We start from the raw sequence: 16,158 nt of genomic DNA, 5'->3' as shown, positions 1-16,158 counted from the left end.
TGGTCTGGACAAACTGAGCTGCACAATCAAAACACATGATCAGTTTACAGTTTACATGCAAGTCAAGAGAAAGTATGGACCAATCTCAATCTACACCCTGAAACCTGCACACTGAAACCTCATCTCATGGGCTTTAATGATGTAAGACTCGCAGGGTGTGAGTCCATAAGGGCTTGAGATGATATGACAAGAGGAACAGGGAACGCTGCCATGACATTTTATGATTTATACCATGTCATTAATGTAAATCCTTTGTGACTATTTTACTGATGAACATTACAACAACTCGACAAACCTAGAATGAATAACCACAGCACTCATTAATGACTTTTTCCACTTAGAAATGAACTGATGTGATTTTTCCCATCACCGTCCATTCTTACATTGTGTAGCCCACATTTAGCACATTTTTCTAATTTTAATAACGAACATTGTTTACAGCTACTATGGTGCTGGATATATATTTTTTTCATGTTACCAAGTTTGTAATAATCTCTATGCAACTACCACAGGGATAGTCCACATCAGAGTCCTTGCCCACTTGTTGATTTGATGAGACAGCCCTCAACACTCACACACTTTGAGGGAAAATGCCTCGAAGTTTGAGTGTGTCGATATTGAGCCATTTAATCCTCTTCTCTAAAGACAGAAAACCAAGACATTTCTTGGCTGGGTTTTCACTGATATTAAAGACTTACATAAGAACATGAGGACTTAATTATAAATTGTAAAAGGAGAAAAGAAGCTTTTTAAGTTGTTAATTTCACAGCATTATGACCTTGTGGAAACTTATGAAAGCTGAGAACCATAAGAAATAATGTTTGGCCTTTCATACTAGCTAATCAAGTATCGCTCACATCAGCTGTTAATCAGTCATCAAGCTTTGAGTGAGTGCAGCATAAACAGCTTTTCAACATGATTACTGCTGGGAAGAAATACCTCCTCCAGAATAACCCATGTTTAAAAACATTCACTATGCAACAGTTAAATCATGCTCATACTGCCCCCTGGTGGTGCTGTACCTTCATTACTTTGGGCCTGACACGTTTCCCTTCAGGATAAAATGAATGGAAGTGTGTGAGCTCAGACATCAAATACAACACAATAACAAACATGACTCTGAGACCATGAATGGCAATAAGCTTTTTATTTAAACATTAAGGCAGTGTCTTTTTTGTTTTCATTTTTACACTGCTATCCACAAAGCTTGCTGGTGGGCATGTAGAATTTAACCATGTGAATATTTCTTTTTCTTTTTGTTTTATCGTAATACCAACCTTGAAGCAAGCCACATAAATATTTACATCTCTTCAGTTTTATATACAATCCTTGCTATTATACAGTGGGTTATAATAAAAAAAAAATCATTATGCACAAAATGGTTGAACAATGAATGTACTGTTTAAGTCAATCCCACCCCCCCACCCCGAAAAACCCAACCCATGTTTGGACAGTCCAGGGAACACGTCAGAAATCAACTGTGATGCTTTGAATGACTGTTTTTGATTTTGTTGACATGACTGATATCAAAACAAACTGTATGCACAAAAACAAAATGATGCATGTTAAAATTCATCTCAGTATACTTTTTAAAATCAATGTGTAAGTCTGTCAACTGTTTAGGGAGCAGCTGGATATGGCTTAGTCTGTTTTACCGTCACATTCTTACATTTCATCAGTGGATAAATGATATACATGAAGAAAGACCGATGGACAAACTTCTGCTTCGAAATTATGAACCGTCCTTCTAGGCGGAAAAAAAAAAATAAGACCTTAAAACTATATGTTGGTGTGGGATGGTTTATAATCTACCAACGACAAGTATGATGGAGGGAGAGGAGGTAGTCCAATAACAGTCAATGTTTGTGTTGTGACAAAATGAGAAACAGTTGCGAGAGCTTCGTCTTTCTTTAAACGCTCAGCGTGTTCACCACCAGCGTTTCAGAGCGTCCAGAGGACAAAACCCCTGCCTGCACAAGATTAAACTATTTCACAACATTAACAAGGAGGAGATGTTTAAAAACTGAGAGAAAACTAACAGAATGAATGTTTTCCCTCAACTTCATCTGACCAACAGAAAGACGTGAGGTGTGATGAAGTAATCTTGAATATGTAAAAAGACTCACAGCAGAGAGAACATCTGCCACAGGCCTGTCTTAGCGGGTCCTGTGGTGCAGTTTAAGTTTGTTTTGAAGATAAATCTAGAGTGTAACAGTTAAAAGCTACGGCTGTCATGACTTTGAGACAAAAAGAATATACACGAAAAGATTTTTAAAAGAGGATGTTTTGTTTGCGTGTTTGATTCAGATTTCCCTGCGTGGACAGTTTACCCTGTCATGGGGGGCTAAAAGGAAAAACTTGTGCGTCAGATGATAAATTCAGTTCTGTAAATGTAAAATAAATGGCACTTAACACTAGGAATATCTTGTTACTGTACAAAAATCTGCCTGGATAAAGAGTCGGGCTTCAGCTTCTCTTCTAGGCAGTAAAAGGTCAGAGGTCAGACTGTCACAACAACTCCAAGACAGGATTCAAGCATGCCAGCTGACGCTGACCCCGCTGTGGACCAAGGGTAAGAGAAAGATGGCTTTTTATACATCACCTCTTCGATGTGAGCAAGTTCCAAGAGACGCTGCGGAGTTAGTCTGAGAGCAGCTTTAAGGTTTGCCTGCACCTGCTCGAAGCGTCAAAATGTGATTGTCGCTTTGAGTGTGGGAGCGATGAAGAATACCGAAACCAAAACTTAAACAGACAGGTGTTAAAAGATACCTCCATGATGGGATTTCTATTCTTGAGTCCATGTTTAACCTGCCCCAGGAAACACTGATTCTTAAAAAAGCCATTGTGAACAGATTGACAACTAAGTGCTTAATTTTCAAAAACCTTTTGAACAAACACAGACATGGTTAATATAAAAACAGTGAGAAAGTGTCACTTGTTTCAGTGCCATCCATCTGGCAAATCATCTCTCCCCACGTGGACGCCTGAAGTCAACAGGCCTTCTCTGTTCCTCGGGACCCCTCCCTCCCCTAATATATGACATCAGCATGAACAGCATGTTTACCCTGTAAACCAATGATATGACCCTCTCGCATCACAATCTCTGCCCCCGGATCTCTGCCCCAAAAAAGATACATCATTGCAGATAATAGACAACAAATGACACCATCAAAAGTTCACCATCAAAATGTACGACAGGTCTCAGCTCACGTTCCAAACACAGGACTGGACTGACTGAATTCAAAAGAAAGAACCAAAAAAAGGAAAACAGGATGTTGATTCTCCTCTTGTCCCCCTCGCACGTGTTTTTGTAGTGGAGTCCACCGTGAGGGAACGTGAGAGGTGTGCGGGTTGCTGCTTAAAATCTGTCACTGGAGCAATCATCGTCAAGTTTGTGATCAGACCAACAACACGACCTCAGAGTCCCGTCCTCGCAAAGTGTCAGCACATTAGAGTGCTGCACCCAAAAGGTGCAGGTCAATGTGTCTTTATTGATAAGGCCAGTGAGGAAAAGTAGTAAAAGTTAAAAAAAAAGTGATTTGTCCTTTAGAGTAGTCCTGGAGTGAATGCATAAGTGCTAACATACACACACACGCACACACAGAGCAGCAGTGTTCCAGCTCTTCTTGTTGTTGTCTCAGGTGTGTGAGAGGAGGACATGGTCCTTTCTCGATGACCGACAGAGGAAATGCAGAGTGGAATGGTGCAGGGAGGTTTGCAGGTGCGTATGAGTGTGTGTGTGGGCATGTGTGAGTGTGTGTGTGTGGCTGCAGCAGCACATAGTTGGTTGTTAATGGGTCCTGTGGTGTGGTGGACTTCTGGGTCACTCGCTGTCAGACAGGGTCTCGTACTGAGACATGAGAAGCGGTTTGGGCTCCTCCTCCCAGGATCTGCCCTGTCCAGGTGCTAACCCAGGTCCCTGGCCCCCCTGCTGCCCAGAGGAGGGGGAGGGGGCCGACACAGTTCCGCTGGGGAAACGCATTATCAACGGGTTACAGGGGAAGGGAGTCGGAGTTGAACCTGAAGGGTGCAGAGGGACAGGAGAGTTATGACTTTTTTTTACAGACAACCGGTAAAGATCGACTTAAAGCGTCTCCAAAGAGTTGTTCCTCACCAGTGGATGAAGGCCTGTCCTCCCACACACGGTTAGTGAGAGGAGTTCGCCTGTTGCAGTCGCCCTCAGAGTGGACTGAGGATACAGAGGACGGTCTCTCCCCTCCTGACATACCCGGTCCTGGAGATTTGGCTTTCCGGCCGTTCGAGCGCCCGCTGCCCTTTGACGATTTTCCCCCACCTGCAAACAGAGGAGGCGGAGATTTAGTCCACAGCAGGTCATTAACGCGTGATCAATCACTCCAGGTTCACAAGGATCCTGTTAGCTCTGTTTGAGAGCTGATACAGTGAAGCTGAGTAAACTGAACTTCTGTAGTTTTGGCTGAGAAGTGCAGTGGTGCTGTTTTTCTAAGTTATCTGAAAACTGTAAATGAGACCAAACACTCAAATGGATAGATTATTCCTTTTACATCTTTCTTGAACTGAAAGAATAAATTAGTCTGACAACACTGCTGGAAAAGGCTTCAAGAAGACTCGACTAAAACTAGAAATATTCTTAGAGGAGAAAAAACTAATCAAGTCCAACTGACAATAAACACATGAGCCAAAACACATCATGACAACTAACTGTCTGAAGGGAATTCAAGTACAGAAGATACTTTCAAAGAAGCACTGAGGGGGCAGCTCTGATGTTTTTAGACTGATCATTAGCTGCACAGTTTTCTTTGGGCCCTAAACAGCCAACAGAGGCTTCATTGATCTGAGGATGTTAATGAAATCTCAAAAGTTTGGTACAAATCTTGGTAAAAAATCTGACTGCTTTAAAGAGAAACTTTCATCTTTTCTAAATATCGTCCCAGGCTGAGGAAAATCACACAAAATGAGACGACTTCTGAGAGTCTGTATTGAGAATGATTAAAAAGCTAAATTTCACAGTATGTCTGACCTTGTGAGAAACCGTCCTCCCCGCGTCCGTCTGCCATGTTAGCAGACACATTGGAACCCATCATGTTAGCAGGGTTGGATGGAGGGCGCTCCTCAGACTGGTCATCGTATTTGCCCATTAAGGCCTTTCTTATAATGGCCTCCAGGCCGATTGAGTTTCCGGGAGTCTCTGGTGCCGGGTGGCTACGGACACTCACGGGTCCTGTGAAGAGAGAGTGTTTAAAAGTTAGAGGGAGAAAGAGATGGCGAGTGCAGACACACAGAGAGGGAGAGAGACAGGAGATACAGCGAAGAGAATAAAGAGGGACAGATGACTGTGATATAACCCCAACATTACACAGGATCAGGAGGAAAGACTAAAGAGCTGATCTTGTTGACAGAAGCACTTTCCAGCATCAAACTCCTCTCTTTCAACAAGTTCTCCTCTTCAAATAAACAAATGCTTTTTAAAATCTGAGCCGTCTGATGATTTCACAAAACCGACTGGAAATAAATCAGTCACATGATGAATCAATAGAAGCAAAATCATACAGTGTAAAAATAATCTAGGTCCTTCTAGCACATAAAGTAAGCTGATCTGTGCTCATTGCTCTGTATTTTACAGTCATCTGAGGAACACTGCAGAATAAAATAAGCTTCACAACCTTTACAAAAGGACACAGTCATAACGCTACTACAATAACACATTACATAACACACCATTTCCACCTTTACTAAAACATGGACAGCACATAAAAGTGGGTCATGAGTGGCTTTCCTCTAACAATAAATAAATAACTGTTACAAAAAAGAAAAAAAAAGAAAAGAAAATCTTACCTGCGGTTGTAGAGGCCGGCATGTTGAAGATCTCTGTTCCAGGCTGACCTGCGTCTGAAAAGGAAAGAGGTTCAGAGTCCATTCTTTCTAATAAATCTGACTTGAGACAAAGAGTTTTCGACTGTGCACTCATGTCTGTACTGGAGTGTGACTTACTGAAATCCCCTTCGTTTCCTACCACAGTCATCTTCTTAATCATTTCCTGTTTTTTGTATTTCACAATCGCTGACGTGCTCTCGGTTAACTTGCTGAAGAATGCTGGAGGCTGGGAGGCGTTGGGAGGGGAACGAGAGCCCATCCTGCAAGAGGAGGAGGAGGAGAACCAGGTCAACACACACACACAGACGAAGGCATTGGTTATTACATTATTAAAGTAGCAGTAAGCAACATGAATATTCTAACATGAAAACCTTTCTGGCTCTGCTACCTTTTATCACTCTGCCAAGACCCTCCCGTAAAATGACAAACCAAACATGCAGCCGTCACTGCAAACTGTGTCACTTGGTTAAATATGTCGGACAGAGGACAGGAACACTGACTGACAGCTGATCAATGTACATCCTAAAAAGCCAAAAAGTAGAAACTGAAGTGTTTGCACAGCTGCTGTGCTCTCAGTATGACTGAGAAAGGTCACTTAGAAGCTGGATGATGCAAGCTTGTAAAAGTAGCTGTGATTGGCTATTTATGTGCAAGCTAACCCTGATTGGTTGTTTGATTCCGACTGGATAAGTTTGAAAAAACGAAATAAATACAAATCATTTATGTGAAGGAACATTTCAGTTTGATAATGTGAGTGACATGCAATGATCAGAGTTTGTTATTTCCCCCAAATTTCAGAAATACAGTTACAGTTAGCTTTTGGTACATTTAGTTTGGATGATTTGATTCAGAGTGACCGGTATCTTGGCAATGATCAAAGGTTAGTATTGGTGAATCAGCTGGCGGGTCAACCAGTTCACTTCTAGTTTCCATATGAGCACAAAAGCTAGGAGGGGAACTGAAACCCACACTGGAAGGTTTGGTGCAGCACTTCCTGCCTGTGAACAAGTGGCCAAAGCTAAGCAATGTGATAACCTGATGACTGACTGCTCCAACTCGAGTTAATACAAGCAATAAAAACTATTTGCAGCAAGCCGTTTCTGCGGACGTCTACGGCAATGTGAGCCGTTAGTTACCCTTGCTCCCCCTGCTCGTTGGGGTAGGAGGCCCCTCCCTGGACTTCGGGTTCAGAGTTTGCTCCAGCAGGAGACACCGGTTCAATGCCGTCATTTGAAACGCTGACCGGGGATGACTTGGGCTGAGGAGGAGACCTGCAGAGAAAGACACATTTACATATTAAATCCAGGGCTGTACCCAAATAAGAAGTTTGCAAGTCAAATGAACTTTTCCAGCTTAAAACTTTGGTTAATTAATCCTCCATCTCCTGGTCAGCACCACACAAAACTCATGTACCAGTCTACAACAAGTCTCACGTGTCACCAACCACTCAGGCTGTCCAACATACAGATGACAACTTTCCAAGTGTTTCAAATAACGTCATGGTTGTTTTTTAAGGGATACCAAGCTAGAGGTTGTCATAAAGTATCCGAGTGAGAAAGAGTTTTCACTTCATACTACTTCATTCTGTGTATTTCATGGCCAAACCTGTCAGTATGTTTGGAGGGATGGGGACTGCAGGTATTTGGCTCCAGCTAAAGACCATGTCAGCCATGAATACTGAAAGAATCCTAACAACAAATAAATCCAAACCTTCAAACATATAGAAGCAGCTCCCCTCGTAGGCTCTCTTAATGTCTTGTACACGCCAAAGAGCATAAAACAACGCTGACTTTTAGCATGAAACTACTTTGATTGCTTTATTTTTTGTCATTTTACTGGTTACAACCCCCAAGTTCATCTGGTTTGGTGTGGAAAAGTAGACCTTTGTTGTTGTTTTTGGTTAAATAATTGAAGAATGATGAACACTCAGGGGTCATTTTAAGATTTCTTTTGAAAGATTGCCACACTGTTGCTGCTGTTTTCTACAGGTATTTTTGTTGTTACAGAATAATCATGTCTGATAGTGGTTCCTACCGGTCTCTGTTTCGCTCTCCACCAAGGCTGTCCATGTATCTGGGCCCTCCAGCAGACTCCTGTGAGGTGGGTGGAGGCTGGGTGGCACTGGGTGGACGTGTCAGGTCCAGGACAGGAGAACCGTGGTAGCTCTGCTGCTGTTGACTCTGCCTGGTGTAGTCTTTAGTAATCACCTCCTGTAATATAAAGGTAGTGATATAACCACAGTCTGGCAATACATGTAACAATCAGAATATAATAGGTGTACTGTTCGTAATGTAACTGTGTCATTTCTGTTATCTGTGATGCTGTGGTCATGGGGACATACACTGATGTGCTGAGCCAGGGTGACCACCCTCTGGCTGCCTTTCACACAGGGGGACGTGGGCTGCTGGCCTGGAGACAGTCTCTCTTCAGACGGAGGGCGGTACAAACTGTGTGGATCTATCTTCTGTTGAGCTGAGAGTCAAATCCAAAAACACACACATTCACACACACGTTAACACACACACAGGCAAACATCACATCCACACAAGCGTAAAAGTTAGTCTTGTTTTTAGTCTGAGGAAACATGATTCAGAGGACCAAAACTTTGAACATGAAAACATGCAGAATTCAAAAATGTCTGTTCATCCATCAGGACTTCTGGTGGATGTGAAATTTGAGCATTTCATATGGCATCTGAACATGAAAACACAAAAGATTGGCCTTCCTATAATCACTGATTCTTTATTTTTTCTTTGCATAGAGAACTAACAAGCATAACCCTGTCACGCAATGATGCTGAAAATGACGAGTTTTGTATCCATGACTTATAAATGAAGAAGCCACAGAACCTCACATTTTAACCAGCATACTCTAGACCATCCTAAGAAGCAGATCTTTTTTCAAAGCTCAGGGGAATTTCCTCTAGACAATAACATTACAAATGCCCTGACTACATTTTATGAATCTAAGTATACTATGGGTCCTAAAGATATCAAACTTAACCCACACAAACCATCAATAATGATAAGGTGTTTTTTATCTAAGCTGTTTTTCCCCTGTACATGATGTCTGTTGTTTTCCTCCACAGCTCTTGCACTACAGTATTCATCTCAGGAGAGGATGATGTAAGCTGGAGTGGGGGTGGTGGATCGACTACATAGACTCCCAGGAGGGGACAAGTCCCTCAGAGAGACAGGATGCTGTGGTAATCATTGTTAGCTAGCAAAAACACGAGAAATTCTGGGCTCCATTCAACAACAGTGTACAATAGCTTTCATTTCTCTTTGCTACTTAGTGACTGCATGCCAACAGCAAGGTGATTATGTCCTATTAATAGCTCTGCCAAGCAGCCTTGTCTGTTTGAAAAGCATGCTTCCTGTAGACTTTAACACTCATCTGGACTCAGCATGCTGCTGCCGCTCGCCCTACAGGCTTGTAATATATACAAATGAGACCGGTCGCTCTACAAGCAGAAAACAACGCAACAAAATCACATTCCAAATGATGGACAAACTCCCAGAGGCTTGATTGAGAGAGATGTGTTGGGCGTTTGGCATGTGAGGGAAAAAAAAACAAAAAGACAATCAGCATAAATTACAGTGAGCCATAAATAGGAACATGCAGAGACTTTGGGGGGGCAGAAGCTGCAGTACCCCTCTCCCCCTGGAAGGCTGAAAGACCTAATCCATGTCCCCCTTTCCACCCTCCTCCTCCTGTGCAACACCAGTGCTCTCTGAGACCCCAGGGAGTCCGTTTGGTAGTTGGTAAGGCCTTCACTGAGGTTTAAAGAAAAGGACTCACAATTCTCTATTCCCCTTCAGTCATCTGGGTGACATGTAGGCCAAAGCAGTGCCACAGTGATATGAGCTCAAATAAGTCTAGGATTTTGTCTGGAAGGAGTGCCTCATTAGAAATGCAGTAGTGGAGTGGAGCCACTGCATGTAGAAAGTCAAAGTGTCTGAATTTCAGGCAGTCCCGTTTAACATGGGGTGTAAAAGCCTCCAGCGGTAAAATGCTTTTTTAAGAGTATAAAATATTCTCGTCATGCCTCACATGAATGCAGTGAAATATTCTGTTTAAAGTACGCAGCCGAATGGGAGGGAGAAGGGGTGCCGCATGTTAAATTCAAGTCACATCCTCTGAAAAGAAAATGAAAATAAGCAGCAAAGGATGTTCTGCCTTAATGTCCCACCAGCTTTACTACCTTCAAAAGGGCACCTTAAAGGACACCTAGGATCTTCTTCATGGAAAATTTAATGTGTTAAGATGTTAGCCATAAAATTTTAATTCATGTTTTATCAGAGCTGCCTCTTTTAATTTCATCTCAGCCAGTCAGGTCCAATTTGATCGGGCTAGAGGTTTGATTTTCCAGAGGGCACCCTTGGTGGTCTTTAAGTCTGAGAAGAATAACTAATAATAAAACTGGAATAAAGCAAAAAAGTAGAGCATTGAAGGAAAAAAAATGTAAATGAATTGGGCTGATTTGATAATGCCAACCACCACAGCGTGCAATAGGCCACAGACTGACGGGGGGAGGGTCTGGGTGATGAGGGGGACCCTGGGAACCAGAGCGTCTTACCATCAGTGGCGCTGCTGGCAACAAGCGAACCCGTCTCTGGCATCCCCGTTTCACAAGAAATTTGACGCATAATAATCGCGTTTATGAAGTTGGCCGCAGTCATGGTGGTCTTACCGAGTGCTCGGAGCTCTTGTTCCTGAATGGACATCGCTTTGTTTTGAGTCTTATCCCTACTAGGAGTACCGCTTTCTCCACGACCGGGGGGGTTATCCGACTGGGGAGGCAGCAGGTGTTGTGGCCGGCCCGAAGCCGGGGGATAGGGACCTGGGTACATTCCTCCGGGGCTCAGGCTGGACATCTTGGGGTCAGATTTGCTTGACGACCCGTGCTGGTCCTGCACGTGCTTGGGTAGACCTCCCCTGTTTTTCCCTCCATCGCGACTCTGCTCTTTGGCTAAACTTGAGTCCATGACAGGTGGGTAGGCCTCAGGGGGCATACCTGTCCTTTGGAGGTGGCCGGGGTAACCTTGGTAGCGGCCTGACCCAGAGGACATGGACCTGGAAGTCAAACAAAACACACTGAGTAAACAAGACAGTCAAATAATGTCCTTGCTCTGAGAAATTACAACTGGAAGAGGTTCCAGGGCAGCTTAGAAAACCAGAACTAAAATGTGGTTTACCGAAACACAGATGAGCCGGAGTGTTCGCTGACAGAGAGGCTTTTCACTCCGGTGTTGTGGAGGACACTCGGCCTCTGCTGCACGTTCTCCTGGGTGCGAGGGGACACTGGGGAGTGCTGGTGGCTGTATGGCTGGGATGAAGGTCTCACACTGCTGCTGCTGCTTGCCAAGCTGTGCTCAGTACCTGATAGCCAAACACACATTCATTGTATGAGACATGTTCATGACATCACTCTATATACACTTTCTTTAGCTTAGAGATAAAATCAAAAACATGATCTGCTCCACACCTGGTCTCCAGATGGGGGCGTGCTCCACATTCCCCATGGAGCCACCCTTCTCTCTCTCTCTCTCTCTGTCTCTGTCTCTCTCTCTGTCACGGTCCCGTTCCCTCTCCCTTTCCCTCTCCCGTTCTCTTTCTCGATCTCTCTCCCGGTCCCGCTCACGCTCCCTCTCTCTCTCCCGGTCCCGCTCACGCTCCCGATCCCTCTCCCTGTCTCGTTCCCGGTCTCTTTCACGCTCGCGCTCTGAGGAAGGCGCGCCTTGGATCTTGTTCATGTGTGAGGACCCAACTGTAAGAAAAGGAAAAAAAAAGAGAAAGTACAACGTTTAAAACAATAACCATGCTGAGCACTCAGGCTTTGGATGAGCTGCTGGTGAGAACAGGCTTTTACCTGGTGAGATTGGGGGGGTGGTGTAAGGCCTGCCAGGGTAGGTGGTGCCTCCCCCGGGGATGTAGGTGATGCGGTCCATGGGGGAGCTGGCTGCCCCTGGAGAGGGAGGGACCAGGACAGGTAAGTGTGGCACCTGAGAAAGATCGATGATTCCTAGAGGACAGAAAGAAGGGGGGATTGAAGAAAATGCTACCAGCAGCTTCTGTTTGGGTCTGAATGGAGAACATTTGATTCCCGAGCTCTCAAACTGCAAGTTTGTCATGCAACAACTGGAGGTTTTAGAGTCACATCACACCGTGAGGAGAACAAAAGCATGTTTGTCTGTTTGGAACTAATACTAATAAAATCAACTTTAGAAGAGAAAATAAAACATGAACTGCGTGGTGGGTAAGTTTTTACCCCCTGGTTTTCCAATGGAAATGTTAAAACAACACTGAAAAATGAGGGGAAGGAAATTATTATGTAGCACTAAAAGAAGAGAAAACGGTTTGATATCAAATCAGTTCTGTGCTCGCCAGCATTCAAAGACAAAAGTTGTGATGAAGGATGTAACCCATATGCTTGTAAATACTGAACACACTTGTGGTTTGTTCAGTTTGGCAACTTAGATTATAATTGTACCTAAACTCACTCATTGGCTCCTCTCTGACTATTACTTTAGGTTAAAACATTGATCTAAATGTTAAGTACTGACAGTGATACCAGTATTATCATACTGTTTGTCTCTAGTAGCTTCTAGTTACCTTTACCTTCACTGCAAGTGGTGGAGGACCCCCAGCTGTTTGTCCACAACTTGTGTAACCAAGACAAATAACATCAAATCTAAACATGCAGCTCAAGAAAGAATCTGATCAACGAAAGGAAAACTACCAAAAGCTTATAACAACCGCTACAGATAGTGCCTCAGTAAGTCTAAGGGCAGTACGGTTCTCCATGTTTCAAGCTTAAAGATATATAAATTATGGAATCAACTCTAATCAACATGAACCCATCTGCTTTCAGTTAGCTCCTCGTAGTCATAGCATATTTTATGTTTGTGCTGACAGAGTTAATCATTGATCAGTCCAGAACAGTTGTAGTTAACATCCTACAAAGTCGATTATGTCTGATCTGTTTGAGTCACAGTGTGATTCGTTAAATCAGATAGTCTTACCACGTGGGGCTGCAGAGTAGGGCAGAGGAAGGGGCTGGTCCCGTGGACTGAGACCCCTCAGCAGGTCTGAGCGCTGGGCAGCCATGGCTGCAGGCCACTGGTGCATCTGCTGGGAAGTGATGTAGTCGTTGAGCAGTGTTTGGCGGTTCTCCAGGGCTGCCGTGTCGGGAAAACCACGGATGAGGTAGGGGTAGGGATGAGGATATGCTGGGTTGGGGGCTAGGTGGCGAGGCAAGTAGTAGGCGGCTGTGTAAGGAGAGAAGGAGACATCTGTTACTCTGTATGTTGAACTGAAACACACCAAAATGTTCATAGGCCATACAGATGATTTCACTTAGTTCATAAAGTTGTGTAGGAGAGTAAAGACTGAGCATGGGTGACGTCACTCTGCATCTATAATTTTGTATGGTTAGGCAGGTGTCAGGTTGTCCCCAGACCATCAGCCTCTTTGCTAAATCACTGTCAAAGGCCAAATGTATGTGGCTCTGCTACCATAGATTTTGGCAAGGAAACTGAAAACTAACCAGGAAGTGCAAAGTGACAGATAACCAACACGGATAGTCCACCTACTGTGCTCTCTTTGAATTAATGATTAGTCAGTGCAGAGCGTTGCCAGTAGGGCTGCACAATAAATGACGTCTTTAAGGTTATCTCTTTATATCATAAATATCCGCAATAAACTCATCGAGACTGTCTGAATCATAATAGTTAGAAAAACATTCAAATGCAACTGCAAGGTTAGTGAGCACAATGGCTGAGTAGGGATGGTAAAGCAAATAAATGATTGAAGACCTAGTGAGAAAATAGAGCAGCACTTCTGCTTTCTGCTTCAGGTGTCATTTTCAGTTTGAGAGAGCGGATGTGACACACACGGGGTGTAAAACATGAGGTAGGGCAAAAAGTCAAGAGAAGGAGATTAAAACTATGCTTCAATATACATTTTGAACTGAACACCATCCAATCATCACACTATCAAACCATGCTAACGCACTGTGGCGTATCATATCATGCAGGCCTGGTTGATAGATGACGATGCACTGCGGTGCAGCAGAAGTTGAGCTTTTTTTTTTGCACTCCCAAAAAAGGTGTTAAAAGGCTCGGCTGCATTTTGTGACCCAGGACCAACTTCCATTAGGTCTTACATATTATTTATCAGAACATGAACTTTGGTAACCTGGCACAGCTCTACCCATCTCAACTGAGGTCGGGTCAGGTCAGAATAACTGAAAACACCTGCAGGTCCTTTGGAAACATCAAACTCAAGTGTTTCAGAGGACAAGGCTTTTATCTTCTTATACTTTTTTATAATGTAATTAGACTGTGGATGTACCCGGGTCGATAGGGATGCCGCGGGGTATTCCTGCAGGATCGAAGGCTAAGGGGATTTGACGGTACACGTCTGCAGCTCCAAGACCCTGCAGCAGACGCTCATAGGCCTGCGGATCGGTAACACCCTGTAGTGGTGATTTGGTAGCAGCCATTTCCCTGGGGGTTGGTGTGGCTTTGCGCTCCTGCTGAGGATTCTTACTGGAGCCTGAAGTACACACAAGAGAAAAACAGAATTTAATATTCAGTATTTGTGCGGTGAGGTACAGCACTCCACAATATTTCAGCTGGGGCTGCTATAGCAAGAATCAATCCCCCAAATTGTCTGGTCAGCTTGATATACACCCACCATCATGCTGCCTTTGGCTTGCCTCCCTGGAGAGGGGTGATCCTCGATGTGATGGCCCAGGGTAAGGGTTCCTAAGGCCACCTTTGTCGTCGTAGCCCACTGGACTGTGATGGGCCTTGCCTCCCTGCTCTGACCCCAGTGTGAGGGGAGATGAGCGGGCGATGGGGCTAGCTGTACTGACAACAGCACTTGGCCGCCCTTTAGGTGCCTCTTCATATCTGCCTCTCTCACGCATCTCCAGGTGGGAGGGGGGGTTATGGTAGGAACGTGGTGAACTGGCTATGATGGAGCGGACGTCATGGCGTTTCCCTGAACCAGCTGCCTCCTGCTTCATGGGTGTTCCCTAAAGAGGAGCATATCAGACATAAATACAGAGAGGACAAAACATCTGATGTGGATGCACAGACTGGGATTTGTTGCCAGCTACCTGTGCTATGATGCCCTCCTTGCCAGGCTGTCTAAGCTCCTCCCTGGGAATGAGGTGGATGGAGCGCCCAGGCTCCTTTACCGTGGGCACCATCCCCTCTCTGCCCTTCATCGGGTCTGAGAGCGGGCCAGGCCCACGGGGTGGGGAGCCTTCTCTCTTCATCTGTTTAGCCTCCCTCCTCAGGTAACCATCCTGAGGTTCCAGATGACGAGGTAAACCTGAAATCATAAGAATACATAATTCTCAGTTTCTTTCTTTTAACAAGTGTGTTTTGTTCTTATGCTGTACATCAGACATAAGGTAGACAGAACTTAAAATGAGAAGAGTCATAAAGTGACATAAAAAAAGGTTCTGATGGGATTTGATCTTCTGATCCAGTCGCTTCATCTAGAACTTTTTCTGGTGAGATGAGACAAGATGGTAATCTCATTTTGCGGTAGGGATGTAAGGATACACTTAACCCATGATTCAATTCAAATCCCGGTTTTTGGTTCACGATACGATTCACACAGATTCTCTAACGATTTTCAAGAAAACTGGATTGAACTCAAAATTCAAAGAACTTTGATGAAGAACATTATTTTATTTCAATTCTCAGATAGACAGTTGCAATATATATTTTTTTCTCTTATATTTCTTTGTAGACTCAAATAAAACCACTGCACACTCTTTTTCCGCAACTTGCAAAAAAAACAAAAAATCACAATACAAAAATACCTTCTTGGAAAATTTCAGAACAATTATAAAGAAATGAAAAGGGAACAATTCCTAAATGAAAGTATTAAATATTAAAACAAATAAGGTAAATCTCTTTAAATTAGGAATATAAATTTCAAGTGTTTTCTGTGATCGATCTTCGGAAATGTAAACAATCAATTATCATTTAATCATTAAAAAAATGCAAGCATTTTCCAATATAATAATAATGCCAAATGCGTTTTTTTCCCCTAAATCAAATTTTCCTTCACGACAGTGTATGTAACTGATGGTATTAAACAGCTACCGATCGTATTGAGCTGTTCAAAATGTTAAACGCTGAATATCAACGTGAGGAGAAGGCTTCTAAATAATCTCTGTGGGCGCATAGTCATAGACTGAAGACTCAGACTTCAACATGTGGATTTACTGCAACAGGACAACTGAGCAGGATCATAATTTAGACTCACAGTGTCCAGTTT

At 43.6% G+C, this 16,158-nt stretch overlaps 1 protein-coding gene across 5 annotated transcripts in view; it reads right to left on the bottom strand.

Moving 5' to 3' along the window:
- Nucleotides 1-1,130: 1,130 nt before the first annotated feature.
- The window catches only part of ncor2 (nuclear receptor corepressor 2), a 118,982-nt gene continuing 103,954 nt past the window's right edge, over nt 1,131-16,158 (bottom strand). For 4 of the 5 annotated variants that reach the window (XM_034691409.1, XM_034691408.1, XM_034691410.1 and 1 more), the window contains 16 exons: nt 14,981-15,198; nt 14,554-14,896; nt 14,209-14,412; nt 12,879-13,124; nt 11,726-11,878; nt 11,342-11,623; nt 11,052-11,235; nt 10,547-10,929; nt 8,195-8,325; nt 7,888-8,063; nt 6,990-7,124; nt 5,971-6,113; nt 5,815-5,868; nt 5,000-5,200; nt 4,115-4,294; nt 2,869-4,020 (listed from right to left, as the gene is read on the bottom strand). In XM_034691409.1, the coding sequence (XP_034547300.1) occupies nt 3,824-4,020; nt 4,115-4,294; nt 5,000-5,200; nt 5,815-5,868; nt 5,971-6,113; nt 6,990-7,124; nt 7,888-8,063; nt 8,195-8,325; nt 10,547-10,929; nt 11,052-11,235; nt 11,342-11,623; nt 11,726-11,878; nt 12,879-13,124; nt 14,209-14,412; nt 14,554-14,896; nt 14,981-15,198 (3,230 nt within the window). In that variant the 3' untranslated portion in view covers nt 2,869-3,823. Of the gene's footprint in view, nt 4,021-4,114; nt 4,295-4,999; nt 5,201-5,814; nt 5,869-5,970; nt 6,114-6,989; nt 7,125-7,887; nt 8,064-8,194; nt 8,326-10,546; nt 10,930-11,051; nt 11,236-11,341; nt 11,624-11,725; nt 11,879-12,878; nt 13,125-14,208; nt 14,413-14,553; nt 14,897-14,980; nt 15,199-16,158 lie in introns of all 5 variants that reach the window. The other variant, XM_034691406.1, reaches the window with a different exon arrangement.

The sequence above is a fragment of the Notolabrus celidotus genome, chromosome 9 (genome assembly GCF_009762535.1).
Source record: "Notolabrus celidotus isolate fNotCel1 chromosome 9, fNotCel1.pri, whole genome shotgun sequence".
In the NCBI taxonomy this organism is placed as follows: domain Eukaryota; kingdom Metazoa; phylum Chordata; class Actinopteri; order Labriformes; family Labridae; genus Notolabrus; species Notolabrus celidotus.
The sequence above is the reverse complement of the archived record's forward strand: the minus strand, read 5'-3'. Positions and strand labels throughout refer to the sequence as shown.